The sequence below is a fragment of the Pan troglodytes genome, chromosome 2 (assembly GCF_028858775.2).
Source record: "Pan troglodytes isolate AG18354 chromosome 2, NHGRI_mPanTro3-v2.0_pri, whole genome shotgun sequence".
NCBI classification, from domain to species: Eukaryota; Metazoa; Chordata; class Mammalia; order Primates; family Hominidae; genus Pan; species Pan troglodytes.
Window position 1 is genome coordinate 78,305,683 of NC_086015.1, and position 16,662 is coordinate 78,322,344.

The 16,662-nt window shown below is 36.8% G+C and overlaps 1 protein-coding gene across 2 annotated transcripts in view; it reads right to left on the bottom strand.

Annotated features, from left to right (window-relative positions):
• CNTN3 (contactin 3) overlaps positions 1-16,662 on the bottom strand; it is a 358,137-nt gene that overhangs the window by 43,352 nt on the left and 298,123 nt on the right. For both annotated transcript variants that reach the window (XM_526232.7, XM_054680802.2), the window contains 4 exons: positions 2,891-3,008; positions 1,847-2,005; positions 1,598-1,747; positions 61-131 (listed from right to left, as the gene is read on the bottom strand). In XM_526232.7, coding sequence (XP_526232.2) covers positions 61-131; positions 1,598-1,747; positions 1,847-2,005; positions 2,891-3,008 — 498 coding nt within the window. The remainder of the gene's footprint in view (positions 1-60; positions 132-1,597; positions 1,748-1,846; positions 2,006-2,890; positions 3,009-16,662) is intronic.

Genomic DNA, 16,662 nt, shown 5'->3' on the forward strand with positions numbered 1-16,662 from the left:
GCCATAATGATCATGAGAACAGCAAGACCCTGATGGGGAAGATGCTGCCCAAACACTTACATCCCAGGTTATCACAAGTTCAGACCGGCTTCCGCCTCCTCCATTGACTTCAGAAGGAGGCACTTCTGGAACTATACAGGTCAGAGAAACAGAGATGAAATGGTACTTGCATTTAGTAATATTTATCTAAAAGACAATGCAATGTTTTTTTAATATTTAAAATAATTTCATCATTGGCACATTATTCATACATATGGGTGTTTATGTACATATACTTATATATTATATACATTTATATATTTTTATGAGATCATCAAACAACATATTTACATGAAATCATAAAAAAATTCAAAATCTCTCAAACAGTAATAAAAACATGACCAAGTTGGAAGATACTTTGCTAGTATGAGAGTTAAAACAAGAAAAAGTGATTCACCAGAGATGATGGGAAATCAATCCAGCATGAATGTTTAGCTTGTGACTATTCCAAGTAGAATATAATTCTGAGAACAACATTGGCTATATGTAAGGATGACCCAGACTCAAACCCTCGAATCTTGTTTTGAGGTATTATTTATAAACTTCACAGGGGTATCAGATTCTCACTGAGAACTTTAGGCTTAGTGAACCCCATGACACAGCTAGAATAGAAGTCCCATGAAGGTGGGTCTTTGGTATGGTCACAGCTGTACTTGCAATATCTAGAAAGTGCTGAGCACAGAGAGGATGCTCCCTAAAATATGTGTTGTGTGAACAAATGACCAGAACACCAGGGCAAGCACAGTTCCTCTATTTCTCATATTTCCTAGCATAAACATTATGTGCATTGTTCTGAGTGAAACAGCATCATGAAAATTACTGAAACATATTTGATGACTTCCATCTTAGCTGAGTTCCTAAAGTGATATACCAGCTCTATTTCAAACTTCATTTTAGTTAATATTAAATAATATTACAGATTCTGAAAAGGCAATCTTTAGGTCTCAATTGTCCCTATAATGTGATGCTATGTACACTTTCTAGTTTGAGTTTTAATGCTAGGATATTTCTAGAATAATAAAAGCAGTCTTATGGTCTATGTGAATAGTTGTCTCACATGGAAATTCCTATCAATGATTTTTTCTTAATTCAACACTTGAAGTGACAAAATATACCTATTCATCAATTGCTTAAGCTCCTTCACTAAGCTTGGTGGCAAAATGAGATTTCCTAGCAGCAGAACTCCCAAATGTCATTATCCTACCAATTTGCCAATGCTTGTTATAAATGAAAACAGCACTTCCCTTGTTAACAGGGTAACTATGTCAGATAGTAATTATAACCTTAAGTGACAAAAACATATTCACTCACATGCACTAATGATCGTTTACAATGGACTGAACTCTTGGAAATGTCACACTACATCAGAGTCACTTACATGTGTTTCTTTTGACAAATGCCATATGGCCAGTTCTGCCATTAGAAAGGTCAGATAACTGCAACAATGGATTATTGAGGCTGACCCCCTGCTGGCCTGGAGTTCAGGGCCAAGGGAAATGGAAGTACACAGAAATCTATTAATCCATTACTCAGAAAAAAAAAAACAAAAAACACTAACCTGCCTCTTCAGTTCTTACTTTTTCTGAGGGTAAACTGGGTTCTCCACCTCCAATTTTGTTACTGGCTACAACCCGAAATTCATATTCCACCCATGGGTTTAACTCAACTACAGTGGCTGTGTGTGTCTTCCCATCGATGACCTCAGGCACTACAAAGGAATATTTCAGAGGTAAGAGTCTGCCTGCTTTAGCATTGACTTGAAATCCATTTATATGTGTGCAGATGACATCTGCCTCTCCTGCTTTACCTGTTGTGACGGTTTGCCAACCCACGGAGAAAGGTGTCCGAGCCTGGATAGAATAGGATATAACCGGGCTATGGTTGTCTTTACCTTCTTTCCAAGAGAGTTGGGCTGTTGTATCTGTAATTTCATCTACTTTCACATTTTCTGGTGGTCCAGGTGAACCTAAGGAAGGCACAAATGGAAACATTGAGTAGCAATTCCATAAATGTCATCCTCTCCTATCAAAGAGAAGAGAATGTCACATGACCACTTCAATATCTCTGACTTTTCCCAATTTCAGAAGAACTTAGGGAAAAGGCCATTTACCTGGTAATAGAACAACTACTTCCCTCTACTCTCCCTCCCCGCATTTCTGTTGTTAGATCTTAAATTTGGATGTGAGGCAGTAATTCCCAAACCATAATACTCTCTGATTGCAGATGATATTCACTTTTAAAAGCCTCTGTTCAGCAGGATTCCTGTACCTTTCTAAATTCAATGTCCTCTGCTCCTGGTGTGATGCCTTTCCCTTTAATCCACTGGTGTATCTCTGTAGTTCCCCAATCTGATATCTAGATGTGTTTTATTTTATGACACACTCTGGTCATTTTTCAGCCCAGTAGCAAATCAGTATCCTGGGCAGCAGCTCAGGTTGGCAAATTTTCTCAGTCATTCTGAATAATCCTGATAATTTTTTTGTATTTTTAGAAAACTGTCCTACATACAATTATTCCCAAATCCTGATTATTTTGGAAGCAAACACACTGCACAATATTCTCTCTCAAATTAAATACAATCACTGAATTAATGACATGCTCAAAAACACGTCAGCTTGGCAGCAGCTGTGGAATGCCAATTACAGTGAGAGCTATTTGAAGGGCAGAGTTGAGATTTTTATTTCTTTGAATTAGCACTCACCCCTATTGTCATATTCTGTGGTCTATGAGGGGGGATGAAATCAATATTATAACTCGTATGCTCACATACTATCTCATCATGGTTTTTCCTCCAGTAAGGAATGCTGTTAAGATGTGAAGTTACAGACTCAAGGGGGCATAAATGTTTTACCTCTTACTATGAGGTCAGCAGCAGATGAAACACTGTCCACCCCCGTTTGCACCATACAAACATATTTCCCACTGTGTTTCAGCTGAATGTTTCTGATCATTAAATCACCAGATGAACTCTGTTGGGAAAACAGGTAATGAATACACTGTTATTTTTTTAAAAAAACACAAAGAAGTTTGAAGTCTATGGCCAAAAACAACAACATTGCAATGAAAACTATATTTAGGGAGCAAACCAAGGTGGTATAAGAGAGTAGATTGCTACAATGGAATGTATCGAAATATAAACAAGTTAAAAACCATACATGACTGCAGTCAAAGATTTCTGTAGCCAAATAAACAACAAGCTTCCTCCTGGGCATTTATGGTTTCAAAAATAAATAAGGGCAGAGATTACAGTCTCAGAGTCTATTTACTTGCACCAGGGTGACACTTCTTTTTATATCCACTGCACAGCACCAGCTCAACTCTTTTCTCTGGTTCCAACCCCTTTGCAATTATCTGCCTGAGAAGAAGAGGGACACATGTGGGTATCTAGTGGGAGATAAATGCAGCATGACAAGCGGATTACCATGGTTGAAACACTTTTCTGAACACATTGGAGCTTAAAAAGCCTAACGCTGTTTAATTCCTTGGCTGCAGAAGTTAGGGACAGTCAGCATGAAAGCATGAACCCCTCAATAAGAAGAAATTAAAACATTTTAAACCTTAAAAATAACAGCTAGCCGGGCGCGGTGGCTCAAGTCTGTAATCCCAGCATTTTGGGAGGCTGAGGTGGGTAGATCATTTGAGGTCAGGAGTTTGAGACCAGCCCGGCCAATATGGTGAAACCCCATCTCTACTAAAAATACAAAAATTAGCTGGGTGTGGTGGCGTGCCCCTGTAATCTCACCTATTTGGGAGGCCAAGGCACGAGAATCACTTGAACTTGGGAGGTGGAGGTTGCAGTGGGCCGAGATCAAGATCACACCACTGCACTCCAGCCTGGCTGACAGAGCAAGACTCTGTCTCCGCCTCCAAAAAATAAATAATAATAACAGCTGTCCTTAAAGACATTTGCTGGCATTCCCAAGAGCTAATTAACAGAGCAATTATATTTCTAAAAGCTCAATTGTTAAATGGACCTCATTTTAAGAGAATGTAAAATCGTGTTAATAAAATGACTAACTGCAAGCCAGTTTCACACATTAGTAAAAATATGACTTGTAATAAGTCATATGATTTCGAAACCAAAGCCCTTGGAAAATGATCATCAGTTCATGTCAGAACTGGTAAAGAGAAAGAAGCAATAAGTAGCGTTTATCTTAATTAAAAGAAAAGTTTTAGTCTTGAATTTTTGTAGTATATATTGTAAGATGAATTCTACTATCCTATTTTTAGGTAATTTCCTAAAATCTTCCTTAGGGTAATTTCTTAAATATTGCTTCCCATCTTTAGGATTCTTAATGGGTTGCATGTTCTCTGTTAGTTGTATTGCATAGTTTTACATGAAATTTGTGAGAACTGGAAGAAGACAGATGGGAAATGATTGATAGTTGTAATTAAATGATAATCCAGAAACTGTTAAGCTTGCATGTTTTACTTTCATCAAGTTAAAACTTTTTTCTTTCCCTCTCTCCCTCTCCTTCTCCTGGGGTTATTTAGAAATGTATCCCCAGGACAAAAACCTTTAATGCTTGCTGACCTTTAGAAACTCTTAGGTCTTACGAGCTTCATATACTCATAGGAGGTTGATTATCACTTCTATGGAAATCTCTTATTTTCGGTGAAAAACTGTTACTATTAAATGCCATCTAAGGCATTGGGGTAAGGTTGTTATTCTTGCCAACCTTTATTTGCTTATTTTGAAGGCATCTGGGTAAAAGAGAATTGTGTCAGGACTTTATGTCCTCACATATCTGGATACACCTTTTAGGCACAATGGCTGGCTTTGTTTCTTGAAGGAGTAAGGAAAAGTTTGGTGGTGGACTTTTGACTTCTGTTCACTCTTGGCACTGACAGGTGAAGACAAATAGCTGCATCATAAAAATGAAGCCATCTTCCTAAAGAAATGTAGTCAGGGGAAATATAATTTTTAATTATCCTTTTACACTGCACAGTAAAAAAAGGAAGCAATTAACTAAAACAAGTAGAAATGGAAATGATTTTTTTTCAGCCCCAACATGGAATCGAGTGTATGAATACATAAAAGGAGAATACAATTTGACAGAGAATAAGAGAGATCCTCTCCTTATTTTTTGTCTCCATTAATAAAATATATTTGTATTATTCCTCTTCTAATGCTATCTCTCCCCCACTCTATGATCTTTTAAGGGAGCACTACATAGAGACAAGATTTATCTTAACAAAAGCGCATCCATTGCTTGCTACGTTAGATTCATTCAAGGACACAGAAGTGTCTAACACACAGCCCTTGCTTTCTAGGATGTAAACTCAAGTCAGGGTAAAAAGGTGGTGTAAACATGTGAAACAAGTTATGTTTACAAATTTAGAAAGTGTAATCCACAAAGGTTAAATAAAATCACATGGCATATGCCATGTGTAGACGGCGGCAAAATGAAAGAGACAGACACTTCCAAGTTCTGCTGAAGATGTGGAACTGGAACTCTTATTGCTGAAAGGAGTGTAGATTTGGTACAATTACTCTGGACAATTGTTTAGAAGCATCTACGAAGCCAGGACATACATATAATTTATGACCCATCAATTCCATTCCTAAGTATATGCCCTACAGAATGGCATGCATCTGTCTACCAAAAGACATTTTTTACAAGAATGTTTATAATTATTATCCATAATAGCTAAAAATAGAAACAACCCTATAACAGTAGAATGGACAAATAGGTAGTGGAATAATCATTTAACAAAATGCTATTAGGCCATGAAAATGAATGAACTGCAACTACACAGATCAACATGGTTGAGTTTCAAAAGCATGAAGGATATAAACCAGATGGAAAGGAGTATTTGATCATGACCGATCATATGAGAAGGCTGGACTGTGGCTACCTTTGGAGGTATGGTAGTTTTGGGATGAAGCACCATGAGGACATCTAGGATGCGGGTCATCTTCTGTTTCTGTTTTCAGTGCTGGTCACTTGAATGTGCTCATTTTGTGAAAATGAATTGGGCTATCCTCTTATGACTTGTTCATTTCTTGGTAGAATGCAATGCTTACCAAAATGCAGTTATGATTATGCACAACTATACCCCTAAATGCTCAGCTTTCAATAGGGTCATAGATGGGAGAAGTCAAGTAACATGACTCTAATTCCAAACTCCAACTTCTTTCATGGGAATTAAACATTTAATTAATAGTAATTTAATTAAAATGTTATTAGCATATCTTATCATTTCTTATCAAGATGCAATTGAGTATTCCCAGGCATTTAAGAAAAAAAAGGTAAAAGAAACTCCAAAGAGGAAGTTTCACTTATGTCAAACTAATTCTTTCCCCCATCAATTTGTCATTGTTAGAGAATACAGTTAGTCATGAATTAAATGTGATAAAGGATGTGAGAGAGAAATGTCCAAAAAAAAAAAACTCAGTAAAATTAGTTGAAATGGGATGAAATAGTCCTAGATGGATTATTTACCATATTTATAGATAAACTTGCATCTAATATTTAGAAATAATAAGAAACATATTTGCCATTCTTTAGAGTATAAAATAATTCAAGTAACACAACACTAACCATCTTTGGACAAGTTCTTAGAAACACTAATAATACTTTGAATAAAAAATAGCTTATCTGTTAAATTAGTTTGTCTTTGTTTGCATTATTTTCTGAAACTTCCTTTTTCCCCACCTCCTCAAGCAGGAAGGGACCAGAATTGAGAAGGTGCAAATTCATAGCTTTATTTTCTTCTCCTCATATCTCTATTTTGCTCAAAACTTCCCCTCAAAGCCCACTAGTGTAATTCTGTTTTCCGGAAAGCACAGCTTTTTTTCTATGCTGCTGTCCACAATTTACTCAGGAAAGGAGTTTTTGGAAGTGAGAGAAGTCTATTCCAGTATCTTACGTAGGAGTGTAAGAAGTAGGATATGATCCTCTAAGTTATACAAATCGAGTTCCTTTTTCAAAGCACCACTTATTAAAAATAAGATCATTCATTCAAAAACTGTTTATAAAGTAACTATTCTACTTTAGTTGCTGGGAATACGATGCTGAAGGCAAGAAAAAAGAAACAGTCCTTATGTTCATAGGGCATAGAGTTGGAAGACAGGCATTAATGAAATGACTACACAAATCAATGTAAAATTATAATGTAATGTAAACTCAAAGTACATTGGGGGAATCTAGAACTTTCTGGGGTTTCAGTGAACTGCTCATTGAGCTAAGATTTAACCTATGAGCAGAAGTTGTCCAGGAAAAGTGGGTAAAAAAATAAACTACACTAGGGTACTTAGGCATGTGCAAAGACCTAAGGTAGGTAAGAACACGGTTTATTTGAGTAACTCAAGAAGGAGAGCTGAATGGGGTGGACAGGGGATAGGGATGTCAGGGGTAAAGTTAATCCACAAATAGTTAATCTGTCCCCAGAAAATAAAAAGTTCACTGTAGCTGACTTCAAGTTCATATTTACATCTTAATGACAGTAATATTTTTTCTTTTTTGTAGTTTTACAATACCTATTAAACTTAGCTAGGATTACTTTATTAGTCAATTATTTGTCCATCTAATCATATAGGTTTGTCTTAGGAAAAAAACAAATCATATTTCCATAATATGTTACAAGTATTAACAGTAAATGGATTTGTAAGCCAAAGCATCCTTGAAATAAATGGTAAGGGAAAAGCCAGTGTGTATCAAATGAAATAGGAGAGGATATGATTAACTTTTCCCTGTATTTTCTTAGATGATGACACTAATGGAATTTTTGATGTAATTTAAAAACCACTCTGCACTAAAGAAAGAAAACACTACCTGATTTGATAACCCATACCAGATAAAAATAAACAAGCAGAAAGATCATCACTAATTACAGGTAGGCTGAAAATACATTGTGATATCTACCAAATGCTAAAATCAAGGTTTAAAATAAACTTTGGAATTAGGGGAACCTCTTGAACCTTGCAAATATTGTACAAACTTTCAGTATAATAAATCATAAGCAAAAAATGAATTCACTAGTAAGCACTCTCAATGTAAATGGTGCCGCTGGACTGCCAAGAAGCATAATTTTCCAGTTTAAGAAAAAAAATTACATTTTGATGGCTATTTGGAACCGAGGTTGAGTAAGCAGTCCTCTTTCTTTATGACTTTACACAGCCTGTTATTGCAGTGCTTCCAATATTAATCATTCATTCCTTCACTGGGTTGTCTTCCAAACCCTGACATTACATGTAAATCATCTCCAGGTGCCTTGAAAACAGTCGAACCTGTAAGTTCCTTCTGGAACCTGGTTGGCGTTTTCCTCTGTAAAACTCCCGGAAGGAACAGGTGGTGACATGGCCCACCTCTGCATTTTTGACTACACAGATTAAACCTTGCCCCCACCAATGCCAAATGGCTGCATCAAGTTCACCTTCGTTACTAATGTACGCTGCTCATCCAAAAAGCAGAAAGAATTGGCAGTCACTGAAACATGAAAACAGGCCCTAACATTGTAAACAGTTTTAATTTTTCTGACTGATTACCAGTTTCAACTGTCACATGGTTGTCTGAACAGGTGATATTTAAGACAGGTAAGATGCAATCAGTTAATATCAAAATTTGCTTGACTTTCTTGGGTACCAATAAACTGGAATAATTGCTCCATTACAGGATTTTGAGTCCCAGCTTGTTCCATCATAAGTGTTTTAAAAGAGTGACAGACACATCAAAGATCACAAAAACTTGGTTGAAGGCACTTCATGCCTATTTTAGGTTGTGTCAAGTGCCGCGGTGCCTCAAAGGTATCTGCTTTTTAATTTCAACATCAAGTTCATATTAACAACTTGGGAATTTTTTTTTTTTTTCTGGCCAGTGCGATGTGTTGATTTTGATGGAGTAAGAATTGGTGATCTCAGGATGCCTAGTCTGCTGTCCCAGCAATCTTAACCCAGTGTTTTCTACACTTAAATCATTAGAGTCACGTCTTCACAATTGTTTTTGCCATATCCTGGTACCAAATGTTCTATTATTACTTAATTTTTCTTAAACTGATTAACTTTCTTCAACTTAATGTGGGAATTGACATATAAAATGTATATTTTTATCCTAAATGGAAATCTGCTCACCAAAATAATAGTTACCTAGCAAAATTAATATAATGAGTAGAAAATTATATAAATAGACACTGTCCAAAATAATTTAAACGCTCACTAAGCTGGACACTGTCAAAGTCCCTGAGCCGGAGACTTTTGCTCTGTTAATTAAAGATTAGCAAGTATTAGAAAATAGCTAATGAAAGGCCTAATATCATGTTTAACTATTTATTTATTATTTATTATTTATTATTTATTTATTTATTTTTGAGATGGAGTTTCACTCTGTCACCCAGGCTGGAGTGCCGTGGCATGATCTTAGCACCCTGCAACCTCCGTCTCCTGGGTTCATATGATCCTTCCACCTCAGCTTTCTGGGTAGCTGGGATGACAGGCATGTGCCACCATGCCCAGCTAATTTTTGTATTTTTAGTAGAGATGGGGTTTCACCATATTGGCCAGGCTAGTCTTGAACTCCTGACCTCAAGTGATCCACCCGCCTTGGCCATTCTCCTTGATTTAATCTAAATGATTGAAATAAAATTGAAAATAGAATGACTCTCTCATTCTATATTATATTATTTAATGCTACCTGTTGAGTACAGAGTCTGTGTTTTGAAAAACACTGTGCTATCCAGTTTGCTAAACCCATTAGTTCTCAGTGCTGGCTGTACTGTAAATTCACCTGGGAAATCTTTTTAAGAAAATACCAGAAACACCTAGGTCACATCCAGAACAATTAGAAATTAAAATGGACTAGAAAGAGGAGACTCTCTAGGTGATTCCAATGAGCAGTTAGGGTAAAAAAATTATTAAACCTCCTGGGATATTGCATTCCTCATCTTTACTCTTCTTGAAGGTATAAAAGACTTCAGATAATTGCTCTGATTTCTCCTAACTCTAATAATCTAGGTAGGCTGTGTAGGCTGTATACTGCTGAACTCATAAGCTGAAAGCAATACTCTTATACATATTTTCACCTTGAGAGATGGGCAAGACAACTAGTATTTGTGAAACAGGTACTATGTGTCAAGCACAAGGCTCATTTCCTTGACATGACATTGCCTTGGTGTGCTCATCATAATTTTAAAAGAAACAGTCATTGACATAATTCAACATGGTGATAAATTGCTATAGATACATACATAAATTTACTGCTAATCAACCTCAGTCATTCTACGATTACTCTTGATTGATGTGACAATTCTTGCATTGAATTAAAATATTTCAAGTCAAAAGAGCTTACTCTGGGTAACAGTTTAACTTGTGGATCAAATCTCATTATTTTTGTCTTACCTTTATATTGCAAGTATAGAGAGTAGATCTGCCTCTTGTAGAATGATATGAATGTTACATAAGAGAAAAGAAACACACTGATATGAAGGAATAAAGAGCCACTGTTTCATAGAAACTTGATCATGTTATGCCAAATGCCATTCGAGTTTCAATTTACTTTGAGTTTCAATTACTATTGCTATATAACAAATTACCCCAAATCTTAGTGGATTAGAAAATGATCATTTTTTTTCTGCTCAGTAATGTGTAAGTTGAACAGGCATCATTGAGGACTCATCTCCATTGGACACTTCACTAGGTGGGGGGCTTGATTGGAAACTGGCAAGCTTGTTTATTTGACCAGCAAGTTGGCATTGGCTGTTGGGAGTTCAGCAGGACCAGTGGGCTGGGACCTTGGTTCCTATTGAGAAGGACCTGTCCACAGCTGCATAGGGTTCTTAATACTATAGTGGCTGGATACCAAGAGTAATTGTGCTAGTGGAACAAGGTAGAAGTGCATACATTTTTAGAAACTAGCTTCAGGAATTATACTGCATCACTCCTATTGTTTTTTATTGGTCAAGACATTCACAAAAGTATACTAAATTTCAGGAGGAGAGGGATAGATTTTACTACTTGGTAGGGAGCAGTGTTAAAGTCATGCTGCAATAAGAGCATGTTGGATAAGATATGTTGCTGCAGCCATCTTTGGAAAACACAATCTGCCACAGCCTTCCAGATCCATTTTGCACCTGCCATACTGCCTCTGCCTTGGGCAGCTGACCTATATGGACCAAAGGGAAAGGTTCCCTTATACTCTACCAGTTTCTTGGGATCCTCTTACAAGATCTGAGGGAGAGAGGACAGTGAGTTTAGGGTATTTATTTGCCAAGATTCATCCTTGCAGGCTCTTTTGAGCTGACTGTGCCAAGAATCCAAGATACGTTATTTATTTATTTAAAGCAAAACTCTGGACTAGACGCCCTTCAATTTGTGTCAGTAGCCTGTGTGTAAACCAGAGAAAGAACTCCCAATGGCTCAGAGAGAATAAATTTATACCTCTCCCAGGAGAGTTGCTCCCAAAGAGATCACACTATTTTTATTACAATCACAGACCTATGTAGTCTGGCAATTCTCTTGATACTTCAGAAGTGTGAATTTTTCATCTCAAAGTCATATTGAAAAAGATAAAGAAGGAAAGACTAGGTTTGATATCAGCTGTAACTATCGATAGACTATTTTCCTGGTAAAGTGCATGATCTAAAATTTTAAAGTTAGGATAAGAAAAAAAAGGTTTATAAAATCAGAATGTTTTCCATAAAAATAATTTAGAAAACCCAATCCACCTAAAATTCCTGAGTCTCTGAGTCTAAACTTTTAAATAACCCCAAATGAACCATTTATTATTCACTTTCTTAATCATGTTCAGATCAATTAAATGTTATAATTAAATGTCATGCCTTGCAAAGTAGAATGATTTTCTTTCTGAAATTAGGGCAAACCATCTAAGCCAGCATGAACAGTTCCATCTCAATAAAGAGACAAGTAACCCAATTAAAAAATGGGCCAGCTACCCTGACTTTTGGTTTCTGATGGGCATGTAAGGGACTTAGAAGATGTCACTCTCTCCTAACAACAAATAAAGAGCTGAACAAACTGAAAAATCAACAACTAATTCTTAGATCTGGCAGAGAAGCGAGGTCATAGGACAAACGGCTTCCCCTTAATCAGACAGACAGGTGGATACAGATAATCACAACTTGGAGTAGAAACATCCCCAAGAACCAGTGCTGGGCAGGAAAACATGAACTATAATTGAGTAATTGCTGGAAGTTCAGTGTGGACAATTGCGTGAGTTAAAACTCCACGAAGAGCCAATCATAGGGGGTGCTGCACACTTGTGTTAATTTTGCCTCAGAGAGTTCTACTGGGTCCTCACAGTGAATATTGGAAAAAAAAAAATCCCCTCATGTTTCTGGTAGTTGTCGGGGGAAAACAGACCATTTTGAGATACATTAGAACATTCTGTTCTTAAAAAGCTCTGACCTCAGGCCGGACGTGGTGGCTCACGCCTGTAATCCCAGCACTTTAGGAGGCCGAGGCGGGCAGATCACGAGGTCAGGAGATTGAGACCATCCTGGCAAACATGGTGAAACCCTGTCTCTACTAAAAAAAATACAAAAAACTAGCCAGGCGTGGTGGCGGGTGCCTGTAGTCCCAGCTACTCGGGAGGCTGAGGCAGGAGAATGGCGTGAACCCGGGAGGCGGAGCTTGCAGTGAGCTGGGATTGCACCACTGCACTCCAGCCTGGGTGACAGAGTGAGACTCTGTCTCAAAAAAAAAAAAAAAAAAAAAAAATGCTCTGCCCTCAGCAGCTACAGCCTAATCTGCTGGGGTTTTCTAAGAGTCTAGGTGGGGAGAAAAATAGCCAACTCCAGGCCCCTTAAGCCATCCTGTTCCACGTAAGAAGGGACAAAGACTGAGAAGCACTGGTGAAGTTCACAGTCTAGGGGCATAAGTTCATTAGAAGACTGAGACCTACTCATAGGACTACAACATTCTTTCCCTCACCCTCACACCTTACCATTACATTACTAGAGGCTTATTTGTGGCAGTCCCTTTTACCCAGTATATCACATCTGCCTTTCAACAAAAAATTACAAGGCATAATAAAAGGCAAAAATACTTGGTTTGAAGAGACTGAACAAGCATCAGAACAAGAGTAAGATATAACAGGAATGCTGGAATTATGAGACCAGGAATTTTAAAATTCTATGATTAATGTGTTAAGGGGTTTAGCGAAAAAATAAACAAACATGTAAGAAAAGATGGATAAGGCAAGCAGAGAGATAGACATTCTAAGAATCAAAAACAAAAAAAAGGTTAGAGATTGAAAACACTTTAACAGATATAAGGAATGACTTTGACTGGCTTATTAATAGACTGGGCATGGTTGAGAAAAAATTTCTGAGCTCAATGATACAAAAATAGAATCTTACAAAACAGAGAAAAACAGACTGAAAAAAACAGAACAGAATATGCAAGAACAATGGAACAACTATCGAGGGTATAACATACACATAAGGGAAATATCAGAAAGAGAAGAAAGGGAGAAAGGGAAAAAAGCAATTTTTGAAGCAATGGTGACTAAGAGTTTCACTCTAATAATGTCAGATACAAAATCACAGATCTAGGGAGTACAGAGAACACCAAGTAGAATATATGCCCTCAAGAAAATAGAAAGTCACAAAAACTAAAACAAGCAAACAAAACCCAAGAAATAAAACACCTTGGCATACCACAGAAAATGAAAGATTAAAAAAAAAAGAATTTTGTAAAAAGTGAAAATTTTTAAAAACACTTTTTCCATAGAGAGGTGTGGGAGCCATAGACTCTTGGCTCCCTAAATGCTTGCTTAGAAATCACTGACATGAGGCAGTTGATTAATAGAGAAAAGACATACAAATTTATTTTCTGTGCATACGTGGGAGTCTTCTGTATGAAGACCCAATTTCCAAATGGGTCACAGAAATTTATATACCATTTTGAGGTTACGGAAAGAATGATGGCTTAGTAAAACAGGTTATGGAAGGTGGGAGAAGTGTCTGGATGGCAAAGCTGGCCTTGTATGTACATGAAGCCTCCCTCAGAGAGAACAGACGATACATGTTTCATTTCAGACTTCTAAATGTGTCAGACCCTCAATCTCTCCTGGATCTGGGGAAAGACATAGAAAGGGAAAGGGGCATGGCTGCATTAATGGAGATTATCTAGAGATCCAAATTTTCCCCATTTACTACAACAGCTTTGCAAAGCAGTTTTGTGGAGCTGGCCAAGCAGTACCCATTTCAAAATATGTCAAATAAATATATTTTGGGGAAAATATTTTAATTTCCTTCAACTCTAACCCCATTCATGAGGGCTTTACCCCAATGCCCTATTCACTTCTAAAAGTCTCCACCTTCTAAGACCACTACTGCGGGAGTTAGGATTTCAACATGCAAATTTTGAGAAGACACAAATATTTAGACATAGCAACATGCTATGAAATGAGAAAAAATGCAATCATATAAAATTCTCAATTAAACCACAAATGGCAGGAAGTGAGGAAGGCAAAAAAGGAACAAAGAACAAGATTAAAAAATAGAAAACTGTAAGAAATATGATAGAAATTAATTCAGATATCTCAATTACTACTTGAATATCTATAATCTAAATGCATCAATTAAAAGATAGAAATTGCCAGAATGTATCAAAAAGCCTAGACCCAATTCCATGTTGTCTACAAAAACCTACGTTATATATGAAGACACACATAGATTAAAAGGGATAGCGAAATATATACTATGATTGTACTAATCAAAAGACAGCAGGAGTAGCTATATTAATTTCAAATATAGCAGAATTCAGATTAAGGAAAGTTGTCAGGGCTAATGAGGGGCATTACATAATAAAGGGACACTCCAAGAGGATGTAACAATTCTTTACGTGTATTTACCTAACAACAGAGCATCAAAATATGTAAGGCAAATACTGATAGAACTTCAAGGGGAAACAGAGGAATCCAGTACCATATTTGGAGACTTCAACACCTCTCTATCAAAAATGAACAGATCCAACAGGCAGAAAACCAGTAAAGACTTAGTTGACCTCAACAGTACCTTCAATCAATTGTATATAATGGACATCTATAGACTACTTTATCCAACAGCAGTGTCAGAGGCGTTTGAATCAGAGTGACTCCATCTTGAGTCACAGCCAAAGTAAAATGAGGCTGAGACCTTCTGTACTGCATTCCCAGGAGGTCAGGCATTCTTATTCACAGGGTGAGACAGGAGGTTGACACAAGATACGGGTGACAAAGATCCCATTGGTAAAACAAAAATGTAGTAAAGAAGCCAGCTGAAACCCATCAAAATCAAGATGCCAATAAAAGTGACCTTTGGTCATCCTTGCTGCTTGTTATACCCTAATTATAATGCATTAGCATGCTAAAAGACACTCCTGCCAGTGCCATGACAGTTCACATATGCCATGGCAACATCTAGAGGTTACCATATGTGGTCTAAAAGGAAGAGGAACCCTAAGTTCTGAGAAGTTGCTGTACCTTTCCTGGAAATCTCATGAATAATCCATCCCTTGTTTAGCATATAATCAATAAACAACCATAAAAATAGTCATCCAGCAGATCTTGAGGCTGCTCTACCTATGGAGTAGCCATTCTTTGTTTCTTTACTTCCCTAATAAACTTGTTTTCTCTTTACTCTGTGGACTCACCCTAAATTCTTTTCTTGCACAAGAATTAAGAACCCTCTCTTGGGGTCTGGATTGGGATTCCTTTCCAGTAACAACAGCAGGTTACACATTTTTCTCAAGCTCATATGGAATGTTCACCAAGAAAGACCACATACTGGGCTAGAAAACATATCTTAAAAATGTAAATGTATAAAAAATTCATACAATGTCTCCTCTCAGACCGTAATAGAATTAAACTAAAAATCAATAACAGAACAGTAGCTAGAAAATCCTCAAATATTTGGAGATTAAATTACACTCTTCTAAATAACACAAGGATCAAATAAAAAATCTCAAGTGAAATTGAAAAAGATCTTTTGGTGCTGGGATAATTGGTTATTCATATGCAGAAGAATGAAGCTGGACTCTTCCCTATCACCATACACAAAAATTAAGTCACAACGGATTAAAGACTTAAATGTAAGACATGAAACCATAAAAATCCTAGGAAACACCCTATGAAAATATTTTATAGGGAAATACCCCATAAAAACATAGGAAATACTCTTTTTAATACTGGCCATGGCAAATAATTTATTACTATGTCCTCAAAGGCAATTGCAACATAATAAAAAATGGACAAGTGGAACCTAATTAAAGAGCTTCTGCACAGCAAGATAAATGATCAAGGGCATAAACTTACAGAATGGGAGAAAATACTTGCAAACTAAGTATCCAATAAATGTCTAAGATTCAGAATCTATAAGGAACTTAAATCAACAATCAAAAACATAACCCTGGTAGGAAGTGGGCAAATGACATGAACAGACACTTTTCAAAAGAAGATATACGAGTGGCCAAAAAACATATGAAAAAATGCTCATCATCACTAATCACCAGAGAAATTCAAATCAAAACCACAATGAGATACCATCTCACACCAGTAAGAATGGCTTTTGTTAAAAAGTAAAAAAATAACAGATGACGGCAAGGTTGTGGAGTAAAGGAAACAGGTATACACTGTTGGTGGGAATGTAAATTAGTACAGGCACTGTGAAAAGCATTTTGGAGAT